Source organism: Clupea harengus, chromosome 14, assembly GCF_900700415.2.
Source record: "Clupea harengus chromosome 14, Ch_v2.0.2, whole genome shotgun sequence".
Classification (NCBI taxonomy): Eukaryota; Metazoa; Chordata; class Actinopteri; order Clupeiformes; family Clupeidae; genus Clupea; species Clupea harengus.
Genome location: NC_045165.1, coordinates 10,547,946 through 10,567,813, shown reverse-complemented (window position 1 = coordinate 10,567,813; position 19,868 = coordinate 10,547,946). Strand labels below are relative to the sequence as shown.

Here is a 19,868-nt window from a genome sequence, read left to right as displayed (position 1 = left end):
TGAGCCGGTGTGAAGGCAGACTTGCATGCACTGGCTGGCAAGAGTGCGGATAGAGAGAAGTAGAGGTAGAGCTGAGGTGAGATCGGCAAGCTCCGAGAGATACATTAATCATGAGGAGTGTGTGTGTGTGTGTGTGTGTGTGTGTGTGTGTGTGTGTGTGTGTGTGTGGCGGGGAGGGGGGGTGGGGACCTGGCACATCAGACATCTCGTGTTGCTGACTTACCGGATAGGACGGGTTGCTGGGACTACTGTCTTACTGTGATGTGAACATCCAACCATTCAGTGTGTCTTGGTCTGTCTGTGTGTCTGTGTGTGTGTGTGAGTGTGTGTGTGTGTATGAGTGTTTGTGTGTGTGTGTGTGTGTGTGTCTGTGTGTGTGTGTGTCCACATGAAAACAGAAGCCGTTTTTCCTGCCAGCGCCTTTCTCTGAATTCATCTTCTAAGATTCGGGAGTGCCATCATATTTGGCATTATGTGATGGAGAGAGAACCCACAGGGAGCCATGGCTTCTGAAGACGGCGTCTCCGTGAGGAATCGATTGCGCTCTGGTAATTAGAGAGATTCAAGCTGGCAGGAGAAATGGCACCGGTAAGAAGGCTGCTCCAATCAGTCAATTTTTCTAACAAACACCCCTAACACCTCTCGCCAAAATCAAAAAAAGAAAGAGACGACATCACTCCACCTGTAGCAGATGCAACAGATATACACGGCACACCCAAAGAAACCCCACGGCCTAACCCAAGCAAGAAAAGCAAAGAGATGCATTCTACCATTTACCGCTAGAAATGTATGTTAATAAAAATAAACATAAACAAAGGCTCCTACGCATCACAGGGGTGCAAAAATAAATAAATAAAGAGAGAGAGAGAGAGAGAGAAGGGGAGAGGGAGAGGGAGAAGGGGAGAGAGAGAGAGAGAGAGAAGGGGAGAGGGAGAGAGAGAGAGAGAAGGGGAGAGGGAGAAGGAGAGAGAGAGAGAAAGGGAGAGGGAGAGAAAGAGAGAAGGGGAGAGGGAGAGGGAGAGGGAGAGAGAGAAAGAGAGAAGGAGAGAGGGAGAGAGAGAGAAAGAGAGAAGGGGAGAGGGGGAGAGAGAGAGAGAGAGAGAGACTGATACCACACCTTGAGCTGATATGTTGAAAAATGGGCTGAGGAGGGTTGTCAGTTACTAAGTGCAGTTTTGTTGAAAGGATACAGCAACTGGAGAGATATTGGTACATTGCACAAAATGCTGTATTGAAATGAGCCGTACTCTGTCAAGGTACATTTTGTGTTAACCGATTTAGGTGTTATATTTGTGTATATTTGGCTCACCTAGCTTACCGTTTTATTTAGGGCCATGCTATTGTTGCTCATAAAAAACAATGACACCCCTTAGAATATATAGGTATTTGGGTAGCAGACAAATGAATGTTCAAGTTCAAGTCCATCCTGTTCAATTTGCACTGAAAAAACAACCTTCAGCACCACTGTGAGGAGATACAGCAGGAGGCTGTTTGGTTATACTATATATCCTCACTACTGAAAATTAGAAAAATGATTTTACAAAAAGTGTGTGTATAAGTTTGGAGTTCAAACTTTATTTTCAAGCTTTTATCAGTTACATCATAGAGGAAGCTTACAGTACAGTGTAGGGTTATTTCACCAGTCTGAAAACTCTGCCTACCTGCCTACACACCTGCCAACACTTCCACGAAATTGATCTCTATTTTACAAGGAGCATGTATCATATTCTGATTTGTCCTCTCACAAGGCACAGCATGCAATTTACGGAAGGAAAGTTCAACTGTCCTTTCATTTTCTTTCTTGAGCCCTTAGTTCTATAAACCTCATTCTAAAGCTTAGGGATGTATGTTAATAAAATAAAATTAAATAAAATGTCATGGCTTGTGTCTTTTCTGCCACTGTAGGTGGCGTTTCCATCTGAAGGCACTTCATTGGGGAGCCAAAGTGCAATTGCAAAGCTGGCCAGGGACACTGCAATCATCAAGTTGGACTACTATACACACACTATTGCACACTCTCTTAAGCTACAGTGCAAATCTGTCCCTCCTACAGTTAGTAAAACCCCACTGCCACAGACACGCCATGTTGCTCCATGAACTTTAGGCCTCAGCCCAAACCTTTTTATGGGGTTGGCGATGGAGCCCATTGGCATTGGGTAATCACACATTACCTTGTGGCTTTGGAATAACCAGTGAGCTAGCTAACGTGAGACTCCATGGAAATAAGAGAGTCACACATAAGAGTCCACATAGGAATTGTGACGGCTTAGTGTTCGCTAAATCAAAACAACTCAACCGCATCAGGCTAATTAACAGTCCCAAGCCTGACAGATCATCATACAAACCAATTTAAGCTATCAACACGCTACTGAGAGAGATTCTAAGGCATGCTGGCAGTCCAAAAGCTGACCTCCCAGAGACAACCCTCCCCAGACTTCACTCTTCTCTGGTGCGCTGCACGTGCCAAGCACAGAAGCTAAGAGCTTTTTTTTTGTTTTTTTGGTACAGCTCAGAAGGCGTGGTTTTCTCTTTCATTCCCTGTGACTCTGTCCTCACAGACCCAGACGCTTTTTGAGAAACTCAGACTCATACGAATAACAGTTATGGATTCAAAACAGCGATTTTCACTGAAAGGTGACAGATGGAAGGCAACTGGGAGCTGTGATGCATGTAGGGCTTTCTTGCAACACTGAGCCTCATTGAGTAATTGAAGGTATTGACAGACTAAACCGTAACATCAGCTGGTGCCTAGAGGCTTGATAGCTGACTAAAAAGATAACCCTTACAATCGAAACACACACACACACACACACACACACACACACAAATACACTGACAGTAAAATGTTACCTATCCCTGACAGACAATAAAAGCAAAAGAATGTGCAGGGTTGTTGCACCGTCTGTACTTGACCACTAGGAGTCCTCCTGGCAGTAGTTGATAAAGCAGCAGGTTGAGCTGAGTGCACAGAAATCCTACCAGTACCCACAGCACGGCAGAAAAGCTAGGCCATCACCTCAGCATGAATTAGAGCCAGGAGGGGGGGAACATCACACAGGATGACGATGCCCTGTCCTTTGCAAGCTTTATATCAAGACCTGCAAAGGATTTCATCATGCATTCATTCCAGGGAGAGCATACTAATAAAGCTTTAGTGTCCCTCACTTTACTAGAAAACCTGCAGTAATAGTGACTGGCTTGGTTTCCCACATCCTCTTAAAAAAAAAAAAAAAACTTGATTCTGGGAAATCATAGAAACAGACATTAAGAGAAAGAAGAAGAGAAAAAAAAAAGAAAGAAGTTTGGCAAAAACACTGCAGACCTTCTGAATTCTTTGGCCCATATTTCAGCACAGCACAGAGGTTTTTTTGTGTCTGTGAAACTCAAACAGAGTCCGTGCCATGGAATTTGAGCTGTTGCTAAGCGCTGGTGAGGTCTGCGGCTTCTGCCCCGGCACGCTGCAGCGAAGTGGAGCCCCTGTTCTCCCCCCTGCTTCCCAAAACACTGAAGCAGGGTCAGACTGGTGAAACAGAGCAGCTCGGACAGCCACAGCACAACAAGAAAAAAAGCCACCTCTCAAAACCTCAGCAGAAAACTGACGAATGCTTCCCTTCGCTCTGGGTCAAGCCAAATGGTATTGTTTGGTGTGTGTGTACTCCCAAAAACACTAGATCGAGTGTTGTTTACAACAGCATGTTTTCATTCTGTTGATGCACTGCCAAACGTTGCTGCACACCAAACTTAAATAGCAAATAAAAATGTTTTATAGTTATGTGCGTTACTTCATATATATATATACTGTATATATATATATATATATATATATATATATATATATATAAATCATATACGATCACATATATTATTGAACAGTTTCAATACAAATAAATAAATAGATCAATAAAAAAAAACATGTATATTTGTATGTGAAACACATGACGTGTTATTGAATGGCTGTGGACTGAAGCCCTGGCATGGAGCTGTGAGCAGAGGGGTGAGTAGAGGTCCCGACAGCCAGGCCACTGTCACCAAGGGATCAGAGGGAGGGGAGGACACATACTCACACCCGCCCTTTGGAATGCTAACGGAGGGAACAGAAGAGGGGGGAAAAAAAAAGGACACCTGACATCCAATCAGCACCACCCCTCAGCTCCGTCACCATAGCAACAGGCATCTCTCACTAACTCTTTTTTTTTTTTTTTTCTTCCCTTAGAGAGGTTCAGGCTAGCGTGCAACAGTTCACAGAACAGACTGCAATCTCTGAGAAGGGGAGTGAGAAAAGAGATAAAAGAAAGAAGAAAGAAAGGTAGGAAAGAACACAGAATCCACTATAGAGTGGGGAAGTAGGGGAGAGGAGAAGAAAGAGTAAAAGATGACTGAATGGAAAGAGACGGAAAAAAGAAAGAACACAAAAGAAAAGAAGAAACAAGCAGAAGGAGAGAGGCCGTCTTGTGCCTCACTTGGCAATCAAAGCACGGACGCTCCCGAGTCCCGTGGCCTGAAAACTGAATTACGCCCCGCCGGTGGCAATCATGGAATGCTCTCCCTCTCCCTCTCTTTTTCTCTCTCCTTCTCTCCGTCCGGCACATCCATCTCTGGCAAGCGCTCTATTTAAAGCCGCAGCCTCCTGCCTGCCTGCCCAGGCTCTTCAGCAGGGCTCCCCGATGACATCTGACTGCCCGCTGCATCACCAGACACCTGATTACCGCCGCGGCCAGATTACCGCCACGTTCACCACGAACGCCGCAGCAGCAGCCTCATCAATCACACGCAAACATGCCGCCAAAATGTTCAACCCTGTTTTAATATTCCCAGCCAATTCGGACTTGTGTTGTAGGGACAAAGATTGGGGGGGGGGGGGGGGGGGGCTACTATTGTTAACGCAAAGTAAAGTCTCGAGACAAATTGAAACTGGTCGGGTTTCAAAGAGCTTGAAAGCGCACAGCTATCATTAGGTCATGCTGAGAGCATCGGTTTGCATTGTCTTAGCTACAGTTTCCTGGAAACCCACCTCGCAAGCACAGTATGCGTGTGCTTGCATGACAAAAAGACTGCCTGCTCAATATTCCAAAGATGGCGGCAGAGAGGAGCGAGAGAAGGGAGACGTGTAAGACCTTGGAAGCACCTGGAGATCAGGGCTCAGAATGCAGCTCACGCACTGGGGGTCCATATGTGTTGTGCAGCACAGCGAACATGAAGAGGGGAGGGGAGTGTGTGTGTGTGTGTGTGTGTGTGTGTGCTGGGTCCTGTCAGTCAGAGCGGCTCTACGAAGCCTGGCAGGAGAGCCACCGCCTCGCCTCATTAAGGGAAAGGCCACGCGCTTCCAGCGGCTTCAAAGGAGGTTTGGGAACGTCGAAAATAGCGCAATTATCCCAGGCCCCGGGAAAAAAAAAACGGTATTAGATAAAAATGCGCCTGATCAAGGTACGCCGGAGAAAGAGAGAGAGAGGGAGTGTGAGAGAGAAATTCACCTTCCATTTACTAACCTTGCTCTGCACCAGTGCCCACAAAAGACACATTATCAATTTCTCTTTCTGTAAAGTAAATAAATACCACACGCTGGCAAAAAAAAACATATTGTCTGGAAATGGATATACCTGGTTTCTGTCATAAATATCATTACTTAATATAATTTTTTTTTGTCACTTCTTAATTTTCAAATGTGTCCCTCCACACACACACACACAACTCATTGTGATAATCCAGAGCAGATGGCCAAAAAATAAACAAATAAAAACAAAACACTAACTTTTTTCTTTTTTTAAACCTGATGTAACCTTTCTAGTCCACTGCACTAGAGTACTTCAGTACCATGCATCTTGTGACAGTGGAGAGGGAGCTTTGGTAGGGGGCGTCGGGGCTCTGCTCTCCTCCCGTTGGCCTGAAGGGTTGACAGTCCCGTAAAAGCCTGCGGAGGACAGGGAGGGGTGCGTCATTGGTCTGTCTGACGCACACCCACAGCCCTGTTTACTCGCTGGAGCCTCTTTCCTGCGAGCCCAGGGACTGGAACGAGCCAGCACGCTCTCCGACCGACTCAAAGACAGGATGCTTTGACTGGCCTCTCTGAGGGCATGCCGATACTTCACTTTTATGTAATGGAAATACCATTCCACTTCACTCCCCCCCCGCACCCCTCCTTTTCTTTTCCTTTCTTTTTTCGGAAGGGGGGGGGGGGTCAGGGTCAGTTCCTCTGGAAAAGAAGAAAAAAAACAGAAGGGGCTGCCAAAAAGAGCCAATCTGATTTCTTTGTGGCTATGAATGTATTCTTTCACACAAGCCTCTCACAGGCTGGCACAATACCAATCAGCTCAGCACAGGGCCATTCATCAAATGCTTTCTGGTTTTCGGTGTTTAAAGTACTTGTGATGCACGTGATACAATCCAGACATAGTCGTTTTTCTATTCCACAAAATATTCTACAAATTTAAAAAAGCGATAACCTGCAATATGACTGTCTTGAATACAACTTCACTCTGTATTTGTTTTTGCATAGGTTTTAACCTATGTGTGGATTTGATACTCACGTTCTTGCATATTGCCCCTCTCTCCCTCACACATACACTGAAAGTTGCAGTGAGATCTGTGAGTGGAGGTCTGGCGCGTCTGTTGACAGATAAGGTGCTCCTCACACATCCTAATGAACAGCCGACAGATGACCCTGATGGACCAGCCGTTCACACTTCAGCCAGGTGACAATGGAGATGGGTGAGAACGACACGACACGACACGACACGACACGACACACACACACACCACAATGGCTCATAACACTATCTGTGAGGATGAAAAAAAATTAAAAATAAACCACACCATAGTGGGAAAGAAGAAGAAGAAAAAAAATGACAGGGTTGGTCGAGTCAATAGGCTGCAAAGGGACAGCCATGTGCTGTTGTGTGGTTGTGATGAGGAATTGATTAGACCTGAAAGGGTAAGTATGTGCTATGTGATAAAGAATGATCCACAACAGCCCTTTCAGATGAGCTGATCCGCAGAAAATTAATTTTGCAACGGTCCAGGAGACCACGATCGATCACTTCCTGTGAGTCATCGGCCCCTGCCGAAGGAGAAGAGAAAGATCACAAAGATCAGGTTGGCGAGGTGTCTATGGTGGGGTGGGGTGGGGGGCGTAGGCGGTGATGCTTCTCAGACGTTTCCAGTTTTCACAGGAAAACATCCATTGACTCGTCAACTGCAAACGGCGAGAAAAGGGACCCAACTGGATGTCTCAAATGTCACAGAGACTGGAGGCCTTAGATATGCTAATGTATCAAAAGGCATTTGCTTCAAGGACAGAAAGAGGGGAGGGTGGGGGGAGTAGCTCTGCCACAGACATGGCTGTTATTCTGATGTGCATCAGCTGTTAGGTAATGGGCCAGACAGATTATGACGACCACCTTTCAGTGGCTGTTATTACAGCAATTCCCCCGACACACTGCAGCGCAGTATGACTCAAGCTATTTCCCCCCCTTTTAGAGGGATACGGTGCGGATTAGCCCATTGTGTGTGTGTGTGTGTGTGTGTTGGGGGGGGCAGAGCTGGCGGTTTTTGCCTCACTGAGATTTGCAGAGCTGGACCAGAGTCAAATGCCAAAGAACAAAGGCGGCCCCTGATGCAGCCTCTTTTGTTTTCACTTTACCTTTCAACATGCATGCACACGCACACACACACACACACACACACACACACACACACACACACACACACACACACACACACTTCATGCCTGCGGTTTCATGTTCATTCGCACAAAGGCTTCCTCTTCAAGATTGGCTTGAGGCATGGAAGTGGTTTGAAAGGACAATAAGGGGGAGGTGAATAGGCCTGGAACGGCTGCGAGCAAACAATGGCACGCAAGAGCGAGGAAAGAAATCTGTTCTGTTTCCAGACGAGCCAAAGAACACAGCACATGGCTCCTTAGCGCGAAGGCTAAAAGCAATACCGACCAGCAAAAGGTTCAAGATTCTGTCTGGAGCTTGAGATATCAACGTGTGCATGTGTGGGTGTGTGTTGCTATGCTAGTGTGTGTGTGTGTGTGTGTGTGTGTGTGTGTGTGTGTGTGTGGGGGGGGGGGGGGCTGCTAGATGGAACGAGTCGCTCGGGAGAAACTGGAGAAGTGCAGCCTCACTAGTGGCTGATGAGCTCTGCGCTAAGATGGCTGCCAGAGGCTCGTGTAAACAACCCTGAGAATGAAAGGAGCTACATTTCTCCGGTCAGCCAGCCAACGAGCAGCACAGCCACAAGCCCGGAGGCTTAACCCTTTCCCTCCCTCCCTCCCTCCCTCCCTCCGCCTGCCTACATATACAAATAAACCCCGTCTCTGTTCGACAGAAGAATTCGAAAGATTGTTGTGGTAGTGTTCCGTTTCAGTTTATTCGTACGCTTTCTCCGAGTGAAACAAAGATCTGTGACTCCGTGACATACTGTACATTATTTTTTGAGAGACCACTAGCTGAGAGCAGTCATAAATAAACAGAGCATGTGCTTACACGTTTTGTGCCCTTCGCTGACTTAAACCGCCGTTCTTCTTTGCTGCGAGGCAGAAGCACAGTTCAACACACACACACACACACACACACACACACACACACCACACAACTGGCAGCAGAATTGTCAGCACCGAAAGAAGCAGAGGGGCTGTCTGACGGGGGTCGAAAAACAACAGAGCCCCTTTTTCTCAGCTGCCACGCAACCTCAACCCCCCTCCATACACACAGCGCCCCCCCAGCCCAACTCCCCCCACACCGACCTAAGGACCCCCATTTCTGGCGGGAATCTTGAGAATAGCTGCAATAAGATGGACCTCAGCAGGGACCAGCCCTGAAATGCAAATAGGGTTTCCGTTCCAAACTCATTTATGACAAAAATGGAGAGCTTTGTGCTGCAGCTGTGCCAAAAAAATGGGGCCTCTCCTCTCTTTTTCATTTAAAAGAGAACATCTTCCAAAACAAGACAAGAAATCTCCAAAAAGCCTAAGACAGTGCTGCCTAATTTCCATACTTCCAGCTTAACAAAAGCAGTCATGAACACTGAAGATTTTGAGGCATGACTAAAACGATTTGCTGACTCAACAAATAATAACAGCACCACTCCAGCGCGTACGATGCACATATGGCTGCTCACGCTCGTGAAGAACTCACTACAACTGCATGCTCTATGGCGACAGATGGGAAACACACATCCACCCTTCAAAAACAACCCAAGGATACATCGCCGTTTCAAAAAAAGAGAAAAAAAAAACAACCTGCAATCTTTTCTTCATGGACTTGGCAGAGATGGAGGAGAAAACAGCAACCCCCCCAAACACACACAGAAAAAAAGGAAAAAAAGAGGCAGAAGGGTGGGAATGACGGAGGGAAGAATGAAAAGAAAAAAAATTCCTCTCTGCAGCTTTGAGAAGCAGGATCGTGGAGAGAGCTGGAGATGGAGAGGGAGGGGGGGCATGAGGAGGAGGAGGAGGAGGAGGAGGAGAGGGGAAGGAGGGGGGTGTAGGTTGGCCCGAGGCTCCGTGGCCGGCTTACTCTTCGCGCTGGAATGCAGCAGATTGCATACATTAACTGTGAAGGAGGCCCGTGGCTGTGGCAGATAGTGCTGACATCATCGTCTATAAATGGCTGTGCTTTGAGGCACGGAGAATGAAAACAAAATAGGGAATAACCCTTTCTGCACACCCCCCTCCCTTTCTCTCTCCGCCATACGAGAAGGGAGAGATAGAGAAAGAAAAAAAAGTCAGAGAGAGAGAGAGAGAGGGAGGGAAAAACATGCAGAAGGAGCTGAATAATACATTAGGAGTTATGAAAGCTAGCAGCAGGAGAGGAGTGAATAGAAAACTGCCCTTCTCTGCTGTTTTTCTCCTCTTATTTCACCCCCCATTGTGGATGGGTGACCCCATTCTCCAGGTATTGCGAATACTCCTGTGTGACTAGGAACTAGTGAAAAAAAATGCTTATTGCAGAGTGTTCCCTCATTTAATTCCCTTGTATGTGCAAGTTTTTTTTTCTTTTCAGAATGCATAAAACGCGGATTTTTGTTTTGTTTGTAATATCTGCAGTGTTTGCAAACACACAACTGAATGGCATGAATAACAGTGAAAAGCACCTTTTGAGGACAAATCTGGGCAAAACAGATCCGGGCAATGGGTCACTGCACAGAGCCCATAGCCTTAATGCAGACTCCGCAGGAGGGGAGGGAGAGAATGGCACATGCAGGGTTAACCTCCCCTTTTGTGTCTGCACATTCCTGAATAAATGATGTTTTGAAAGAGGCTGGTTACCAGGGGCAACGGCGGGGCTCGGCTGTGGCACTGCAGAGTAACCTTTGGAGTTGCTGTATTTTTATCCGCTGGAAATTTCTCCCGCCAAGAGGGGGGGGGGGGGGGGGGGGGGGGGGGCTGTTGGGGTGGCGGGGGTGGCTTCCCCTGGCCAGCGTAAGGATGGGGAGGGGGGGCTGCAGCAGGCTGGTTGGCTGCAGTGCTTTCACCGCGACATCAGCTTAGCTGATGCAAGCTTCTGTTCGTGTCTGTGTGTGTTGTGCTTGTGAGGTTAAAGTGGGCACAAGAATGCTGAACTGAAACTTGTGTGTCAAATGAGGTCATGTGTTTCTCCATTATCACCCTAATTCATCTCATCAAATGGTGGACTGTTTCCAGAGTGTAACAACGACTGTGGTTGCTGACGGTGTGTGTACACACTTACAGTTATGTTAGGCTTAAGACAAAAACAACCGTGCCAAGATCACCAAGTTGGGGAGCACCCTTCTGTCACCCGGGTCCGGTTACAGCCCCATGTGTGTTACCCCAAGCTTCAGACATAGTCTCTACCTCCTCCCTTCACTCTGTTCTCGTTCCTTTTCTCCTCTTCCCTTGATGACAGCTCTCAGATCCCTGAATGCCATCTGAGCCCCCCCCCCCCCCCCCCCCCACTCCAGATAACCCCCCCGCAAACCCCCAACACAAGAGCCAGTGCCTGGCGACGTTAAGAGTATCGGCCATGACCTGCAGCTCAAAAGCACAAACTAGACCAAAATTTCACCTCCCGCGGTGTAAGTGCTAGCGACTGTTAAACAAACGCCGCTCCAAGAAGAAGTGTCCGCCTCAGGCGATAAGAGACGAACCGCCACCCCACCCCAGGTTTACCAGAGACGAGGAGGGTCTGACTGATGTGTGGGATTCGCATTCCGAGCACGCACCGGGAGAATATAGAAAGGGATTGGTGGGATGGGAGGATAAACAGGAAGAATAACTACCCTCCCTCCACCTCTTCCCTCCTCCTCAAAGTGCTTTCTCAGGGGTGTCTGTGAGTCTCTTTAGCATGCAGGCTGCAATCTGAAACCTAAAGTGAGTGCTGAGCCAGCCAAGGGCACCTTAACCATTGTCTTCTTTTAGCATGACAATAGCAGCCGTCTCAGTTTGAAAGAAAAAAAACAACAAACAAGAACAGTCCAAAGACAACACCTGGCTTTTCTGACAACGCATCGCCACACCCTACAACCATGATCATGTTTCAGCTGACCAATATACCTGGGGCTTTTTATATAGCCTGTTCAAGGCGTAAATGTGGCACCTTTATTACGCCTCGCCGTTCTGTATAAAAGGTACAGAGATGAAATGGGGGGGGGTGGGGGTGGGGGGCTCACTGTTGTTCCGCCTCTAAGCTGGCAGTGGAGGAAGTCACAGAGCCGGATCGAGGTCTGTGTAAAAGGGTTATCCTGCATGGCAGGATAGGCGTATGCCGTAGCCTAGCGGCTAACCAAAACGAGGCAAGACTACGGTGTTGTCAGATCACAGAAATCCGATATGGTAAGCATAAACATGTTGCACATGATGCACACCAACTTTGCCTGAGTCTGAACATAGCTATAAATGGGCACGGCCACATTTAGTTACCCCGTCATTTTTAGTAACAGGTAGGGTAGTTTGCATCGGACACAACAAACTCGGAATTCGGAAAGTAAGAAATGTTATTTCTCAGCTCCGACTTGAATGCGTTCCAGCCAAATGTGCACACAATAATGTGGTGATGACTCATGAGTGGATTTTCCTTCAAACTGCTGGGTATTAATATGCTTGGGATCGATGGCTTTTTCATGCATCAATAATCAGAACATTATCCCAATGATTGTCAATCTACCGGCATTTTTCCAGATAGAAATAAACAGGCATATTTGCTATAATGAACCCTTAATTATCTACGCTCCGAGGGCTCACCGGTTTTCAGTGTCATAGAAAATAGCAGTAGCTGTAGCCGTATTGGCCCGCCTCTTTGTGAATGAGCAATCGAGTTGTCAGGTCAGATTGTGTCATAGGCTAATCAATCAATCAATCAATCAATCAATCAATTAATTAATTAATTCTTATATAGCGCTTCTCTAAATACCCGAAGTCGCTTTACAGAGTCCAGTAGTCATTCATACACAGTCATACCGGTGGTGGTAAGCTACATCAGTATCCACAGCTGCCCTGGGGCAGACTGACAGAAGCGTGGCTGCCAATCAGCGCCTCCGGCCCCTCCGACCACCACCAACATTCATTCATATTCATACGATGCAATGCATCTCTAATAATTTCAACAAATCAGAGCCACATTGAATGAAAATATGATTGTTTATTCATACACATTCCCAAGAGAGATATTTTGTGTAGCCTAGATAACATGCTTATGTTAAATGTTATGAAATCATTACGAATGAAAGGCCAACATAAAATATGTCTCATATTGACAGTTAACAAAACATGACAATGTTACTTGTCAAGACTGATGCGGGAGGCATCACATAAACATGGTCTCATAACGCAGATATCAAATGGGTTAACGAAGCAGGTAACTCTGCTTCAACCGTCATGTGGACAATTTGAGCATTAAGCAAATCAAAAAGGTAATGGAAGCTCCAAAAATAACCAAAAACATCAAGCCCAATTCTGGCCCCAGTGGAGTGTGAGCTTGTTTCTGTGGGCCAAGCCTACCGGTCCTCGGCCCACGCCAGGAGCCGTCAGCCTGACGGGAGAAATGAGTCCGCTGCACAGACTCAGCACTTCTGCACAGAATCCAATCTCTTTCTCTCTCTCTCTCGTTCACCTTCTATCGTTCTCTGATGTGAGCTCAATTACTCTAACCGAGCCATTACATTCCCTCAGCAGCAGTGCAGAAATCCCATGCTGAAAGACAGACAGTACACCTTGACACAGACCCCGGATTCTTCAAACGGACTCTTGTGAAACCAGGCAGAGCTCTGCCGTCTCGAGTTACACACACACACACACCCTTGTAATGACGGTAAAATGGGGGGGGGGGGGGGGGCAGGGGGCATTCAGTGTGGTGCTGGACTGAAGGGGTGAATCCAAGCCTCCGTATTGATAACAACCAGACGGACACCATTTGCCAGAGTTTCCATTTAGAGCGAGAACGACTACGGAAAGCAGCACCAGCTACAGCACCATGTGACAACAGACATGGTCACGGAACATTAAAAAGGCCCTGGTAAAACAACACTGTGCAGCGGCTCCAACGTTAATCGAAAGGCTGGCTTTAAAGGAATCGACGGGCCATTGTGAAAACAGACAAGCTGAATTTAAAAACAAAGGGTGTCCACTGGCATGTGTGTTTGGGCGCAAATGTAATTACTGCGGAAGAGTGACAACGGCAGATGCTGGGCGTCCTCACTGTGTGTGTGTCTGTGTGTGTGTGTGTGTGTGTGTGTGTGTGTGTGTGTGAGTCCAATCTGATAGTCTGGTGTGGGGCTGCAGCCTGAGGGTGTGTAACAGCTTGGCACCAGGGCCGGTCTCTGACCTTAAACTCCCTTGTTATTAAGTCCCGAGGCCTTGTGCGGCTCTATGCCATGAGAGAATTACACCACCAGCCATTTGTCTCGCCGGCCCCAGGGACCAGGGGAACATTAACTTGACTAACGGCAACATGAACGCAGTAAACTGCTGTGTGTCTACTACCACCACCACCCCCGAGCACCCACCACCTTTCCTCCAGCAACAGCCAATAGCTGTCGATGTTGACAGTCATGTGATGCCATCTAAATGGGGATTGCTACCCCTTTTTCACACTACCAATCTCAGTGTAACACATATACACTGCTGGAGAAACGACAGCGAGCTGCTTGACTTCAGCATATCTATAACCTTTGCATAGGTTATCAGTTATCGTTATGCTTCTCACTCACATACAGGCACACAAAAAACAGAGGTTAAAATTGATAAAAAGTCATTGTCATCCTTCTACCTGTCCGTACAACACATCTCTGGCTTAACATTTACGCATGGTTGATTACTGCACGTAAGCCATGCGCCGGAAAAAGCTCTTATTTTGTAATCCTCACACACACAAAAAACAGCACAAAGAAGAAAAAACAAAACAAAAAAACAGGAGAAACACACACTGTACGATCCAACACGCTGCTGTGATCAATCAGAGCAATTTCACAGAAGCTGAAATCAATGGACTTTTATTTGGCCAGGGGAACTGCTGCTGCTCTATTCTTTACCTGTTGAGAGAGACACCTTTCTGGGGCTTGTTTGCTCGACTGCTTGTGTTCTCTCTGGAAAAAAAACAAGTGCTTAGATTTTCCCCAGAAACGTGATCTTGCACATGGTGAATGTAATTGTTTTCCATTACACCGCCAGCAGCCACGGTGTCAAGGTAGGCTCTGATGCGTTTGCAAATATTGACATAGAGAAAGCGTGTCATTCATTTTAAAAGGGTGATCCAACATTTGAGGGAAAGTGTGGGGGGCGGGGGTCAGCGGGCTACATTAAAATAATAATAATAATAAAAAAAAAGAACAGGATAAGGCTCCAGTCGATGTGATTTAATCTACTTCCGTCCTTTCATTGGCACACATACGGGACTGAAGAACATAATTCCCTGCCATCACAGAGACTGTACTGAGGGGGGAGCATGACACAAATATGGCTTCATCTAATCTGAGACGCTTTTCTAGTATTTATGCAGTCAATTAGCACTACTGCATTGGTCTTAATGTGTACTGAGGGATACTGATCTAGGCAAACCAAACTTATTGTAAGGTTGATGTTGACCACTACATAATGGACCATGTGCTCTCTATCAAGGGTTTATTTTGGTGTCTGAATGAAATCTCAGTTACCACATACGAGTTGCTGACTATGATTGTATGTCTGGTTATAGCACAACCCTCTCTTTGTGTCCTTAAAAGAATGGCAAGTATCCATGCTCAGAGCACTCACTGGACACAATCTATATCTAATGGTTAACAATATTAAAATAAATGAAGAAAGACCGTCAAGTTGCTTTGTTTAAAATGTTACCAATTTGGAACAAACTGAAAGCTGACAAAAAAGTGATATCAATGGATTTATTACAATTTACTCAGCTCCAAGGCACATTACAAGTCTTCTGTTAACTACAGAAATGTATAAACAAACAGAGCTTTTACGTTCATGTACAGTATTTTAGCTCTACCTTTAAGCATCCGTGCACCATCAAAGCAAAAAGAAAGGAGATAATGAAAAAACACGTAGTAAAATATAGTTGTTTTTTTCAGACCACAAGATAAAAATTAAACATCGCCTTAGTAAATAACATATCAAAATATGAAGAGTTCAAATTAACATAAACAATGTTCCCTGTTCGTCTGGTTAACAAAACCACATTTTGACGAACGTTCCTTGTGTCGTTTTTTTTCTTATCACCATTTACTGGATTCGTTTGTTAAAGTTAATAGTTTAACACACGTGTGATGTTGTGATTCATCTATAAAGAGAAGTGCATGAAATTGAGTAAAACTAAACGAAAAGGGAGAGGAGGATCAAGATAATCTGCAGCGGTGATTGCAAAGTGCTTTCACTCCGTACCTAGACACACTGCCGTCAAAACATACGCTATGCAGTAACGTTACCCAGTCAACATATTCACCAACACATCCTCCGCCTTCAAATTAGCTGTGACATCACATAGCCTACTGTACCTTTTTCAAAACACTGAAATACATGGAGGAAAGAAATGCCTCTGTACACTGGACTTATTTTGTCAGTTTGAATATTCACAACATGTAATATACTCGACTCAATTCACGTTTCTGAAAGGAAGTATAAGCCTATTTATGGATCTCGTTCTTTTTTTACTTTCACGTCCCCGGCTAAAATGGTTGCTATCTCACCTTGCATGAAAGCCCAAGGCACATTTGAACCTACCAGGGGGCATTTTTCTCCACTGGGGCAATACACCTCGCCAGTTGCTCCCTGTGCTTTGATGCTCTCTCGCGAGCAAGGGAAACAGAATTTATGGTTGGGGACGGACGGACACTGAACAAAGTGGGTATCTTCTAAACGTTCGTGACAAATGGTACAACACAGTGGTCCGTTATTTGCCATGGGTGAATCTGGAATGTTTTGAGGGTGGACCTGTTCCATGCCTGGGTGGGCACTGGATTGAGAGGGCGCTCCGGCCAAATTAATGTCCCCATTGCGGGATGCCAAGCGACGTTGTCCTGACACAGAGGCGGGGGACACTGGGCTACTACTGTTGTGTCTAGTAGACGTGGTGGAATGAACAGAGTTGTTGTCCTTTGGCGAGTGTGCGTTGCCTAAAGTGTCTGCGACCGACATGAGTGCAGCCATGGGTGACTGTCCGTTCTGAGGAGCGGACTCAGGCGGTGTTGACCGACTTGAGTGAACCGAGTGCCCCGGTCCGAGAGGTGGTGGTCCGCCGTGCGAAGCAGTGAACGATCCCGATGCCATTGTCAGTTTCATAGCTTCGCTCTGGCTAGCCATCCACTGTTGCCTCTGTTGCTCGTCTGCTAATTTCAGAGCTCCCTCAGCGGAGTCGGGTTCTGGGGATGCTTTGCGCTTACGCATACCTGTCCTGGGCGCACTTGCTGACGGCAAGGCACGGGGGATGTTGACCAGTGCAGAGGGTAACAGCGGGCAGCTAGCATCGATGTAGGGTTGTGGCAACATTTCCGCTCCCAAACTCTCTTTGAAAAAACGCACCGACTCCGGCAACAAATCGCCCAGAAGCCGCCAGTCACCCGAACCATGCTTTTTGTCATACTCCAAATACTTAAAGCCCGATGAGAGCCCCCTGCCGAAGTCTTTCATGCAGTCCTGGTACATCTGTTTGGCGACTCCAGATGCACTTGAAAACACGTTACCAGATCCAGTGGGGTATTCAATGAATATTTTTAGCTCATAGTCCATCCCGGGTTTGGAAACAGCATCGAAAGCAAACACTCTGCCCAGGAGCGAGTGATCCTTTTTGAACCTCACATCAAAAGGGGTGCTGTTTGAGAGCGTGATCAAAGTCTCTCGCACTATCTTAGGTTTGTTGGCCCATTCTTCGGCTCTGTTCCTCAAACTTTCACTAAGTTCCCCCAAAGACTCAGCGTTGCGCTGCTTCTCCTTGAGGTCTCTCTCTTGGTCCGTACTGGAGACGGAACCCGGTCTCCTGCCTTGCTCCGACATCGACTGGGACGCCATGGACAGCGCGGTTCCTATGCTGGACGGCGGTGGGGCTCTGCTGGCCAAGTTGTGCTGGGCTATGGCTGCAGCTGAGGGGGGTCCGTTCAGCATGGTCTGCGGGAGAAGGTTGGGAGGCACATTCATCTGACTGGGGACCACCACAAGCCCGTGGTTCCGACGCGAGTTTGGGCTCTGCCTGTTCAATTCAGGAGGTCCGTCGTCTTGTTTTGGAAAGCCATTAGGTCCGCTCAGCCCATTCGGGAGCCGTCCAGTATGGGTGCTTATGCTGGAATAATCGAAACGGGATCTCTCTGTACTCAGAGAATAGCGATCCAGCCCTGCTTGCTGTTTTGAGGAACCGTCCACATGGTTCAGCTGCACCGTTTCCTTAGCTGACATTGCCGCTTGAGTCTTCACCGTAGGCGGTGGCGCTGGTCCCGGGGATCTCCCTTCCTGGAAGCCATGAGCTCGCTTGAGGTGCCGCGCAGTCTCAATAACAAACTCGATCCGATCTGCACCTTCATAATTTACGCAACCTCTGCAGACAGCCTCCGTAAAATCCCAAATCATAGCCCAGGGCATGCGGGGCAAATCACACAGATAACAGGACTGCCTCCTCGACGAGGAGACTTGTGCAGAAGACATGTTGAATGCTCCTTTCGCAAATCCTCTTTCCACGTTATTCTTAAGGAAAGCCCGCTCTCCAGTTAGAAGCGTCTCACACAAAGACAACCTGTTTTCTCGTTACTCTTCGAACGCGTGTAATAAGCGCGACTGCTGAATCGGGTTGAATGATTCTTTTTTCCCTACATTACGCGCGGCTCACATTCTGTTCCTGTCTGAGTTGAAATTTTGATTGTGCCTCCACGTCTGCTTTCTCCCCTCGGAATGCCACCTGGTTGAAGCAATGACGTAGGCACCACGTTCCGCAGTTCCTTTCTGACATGCCACTTGTTGCTCTCCAAGAGCGCATGCTCCAACCACTCCCTTCCAATCTTTTGAATGGACCGACCAACACGCACCACGTTGACCACGTTTCACACCGAAAACACACACACTCACACACAGGAAGACTCAAGCGCGCACACACAAACACAGCAGTCCATGCCTTTCGAGGGGATATATCTCTTGCAGTGTCAAATGGACGCAGCTTCATTTGGTGTTCTATTACACGACTGAAGCACGGAACAACTATTTTACCGACGTATGCGGTTTTGGTGAGTGTCATGGACGTGAATTTTGCTTACATCAGCAATATTTTCAAGTTTTATGCTGAACTAATTCAGACCGATTCTACTGATTTTTTTCCTACTTTTTCATGTCTGATATGCCTTCACCTGCCAATAAAGACGAACATATCTTACAAAATGAAAATATGACTGATGCTAAATGTAAAATAATATTTTACATAATTAAATGTTATTTCTAACTTATACAAGACACATTTAAAAAATGATGTAATAATGAGAACAGGACTTTTTAAGCATTTCACACTGGTCTCAATTTGCAAACAGGGCAACATCGAAACCGTCAAAAAATCAAAACAGTCTTTTTTAGAGCGGGGGTGGTGCAGCAAGAAAGGGTTCACCGTCTTGCAGAATGTTTATCCAAAGCGAGGAGCCGAGAGCACTCAGCCCTACCCCCTGTCCCTCGCTTGCACACCTCCCTCTCAGACTGACGACCCCCCCACCCCCACCCCTCTGATTAACAACACCCCGTGGGCAGAGCCAAATTCTCCCCTGTTATACAACTGAGAACGGGTGGAAAAACAGGGCCAGAGAGAAGGGGGAAGGGGAGGGGAGTGCGGGAGAAAGTGAGGGGAAGGAAAGCCATTTATTGCAGTCTCCACATACCGCTGGCACTGAGCTGAACTGTGTGTTCTATCCAAGCAGAGAGAGAGGGGAAAAAGAGCTGCATGGCCCTGGCCAAGTCTGTCCCCACCCCTCTGCTCCACCCCCCCCCCTCCCCCTCAACCTTGTTCGCTCCATGCTTAAACAATGTCGTATTCAATGCACCAGAATGCACGTTAGGAGTTTACATTTGACTCAAGCGACTGCAGGACACACACACACACACACACACACGCACGCACACACAAACCAGCTCACATGTGTCTGCTACGGAGAGAAACATCTATGCTATTTCTCCGAGTGATCAGTGCTGCACTCACTCACTAAGGATGTTTTTGTCCTTGCGAATCTGCACGAGGCAATTCAGAGGGTCTGACTCTGGAACAACTCAGTCCCAACTGGAACCTTGTACAGTACAAAAACATAAGCTGACACTTTCAAGTTTCTCAGTATTTCATTGAGAAACATTATACTGCATACTATACTACACATATACTGTACAATAGCACGGTGGCTGGAGCAGAGGATATGCGTCCGTGCTGGGATATGTGGGGTTCCATTTTCTGCTTCAGTGTCAA

The 19,868-nt window shown here is 46.9% G+C and overlaps 2 protein-coding genes across 2 annotated transcripts in view; both read right to left on the bottom strand.

Moving 5' to 3' along the window:
• kiaa0586 (KIAA0586 ortholog) overlaps positions 1-19,868 on the bottom strand; it is a 67,077-nt gene that overhangs the window by 35,099 nt on the left and 12,110 nt on the right. The window lies entirely within an intron of this gene.
• Positions 15,323-19,143, bottom strand: irf2bpl (interferon regulatory factor 2 binding protein-like). Its single transcript, XM_012826829.3, has one exon. The coding sequence runs from the start codon at positions 18,083-18,085 to the stop codon at positions 16,082-16,084; it is 2,004 nt and encodes a 667-aa protein (XP_012682283.1). The 5' UTR covers positions 18,086-19,143; the 3' UTR covers positions 15,323-16,081.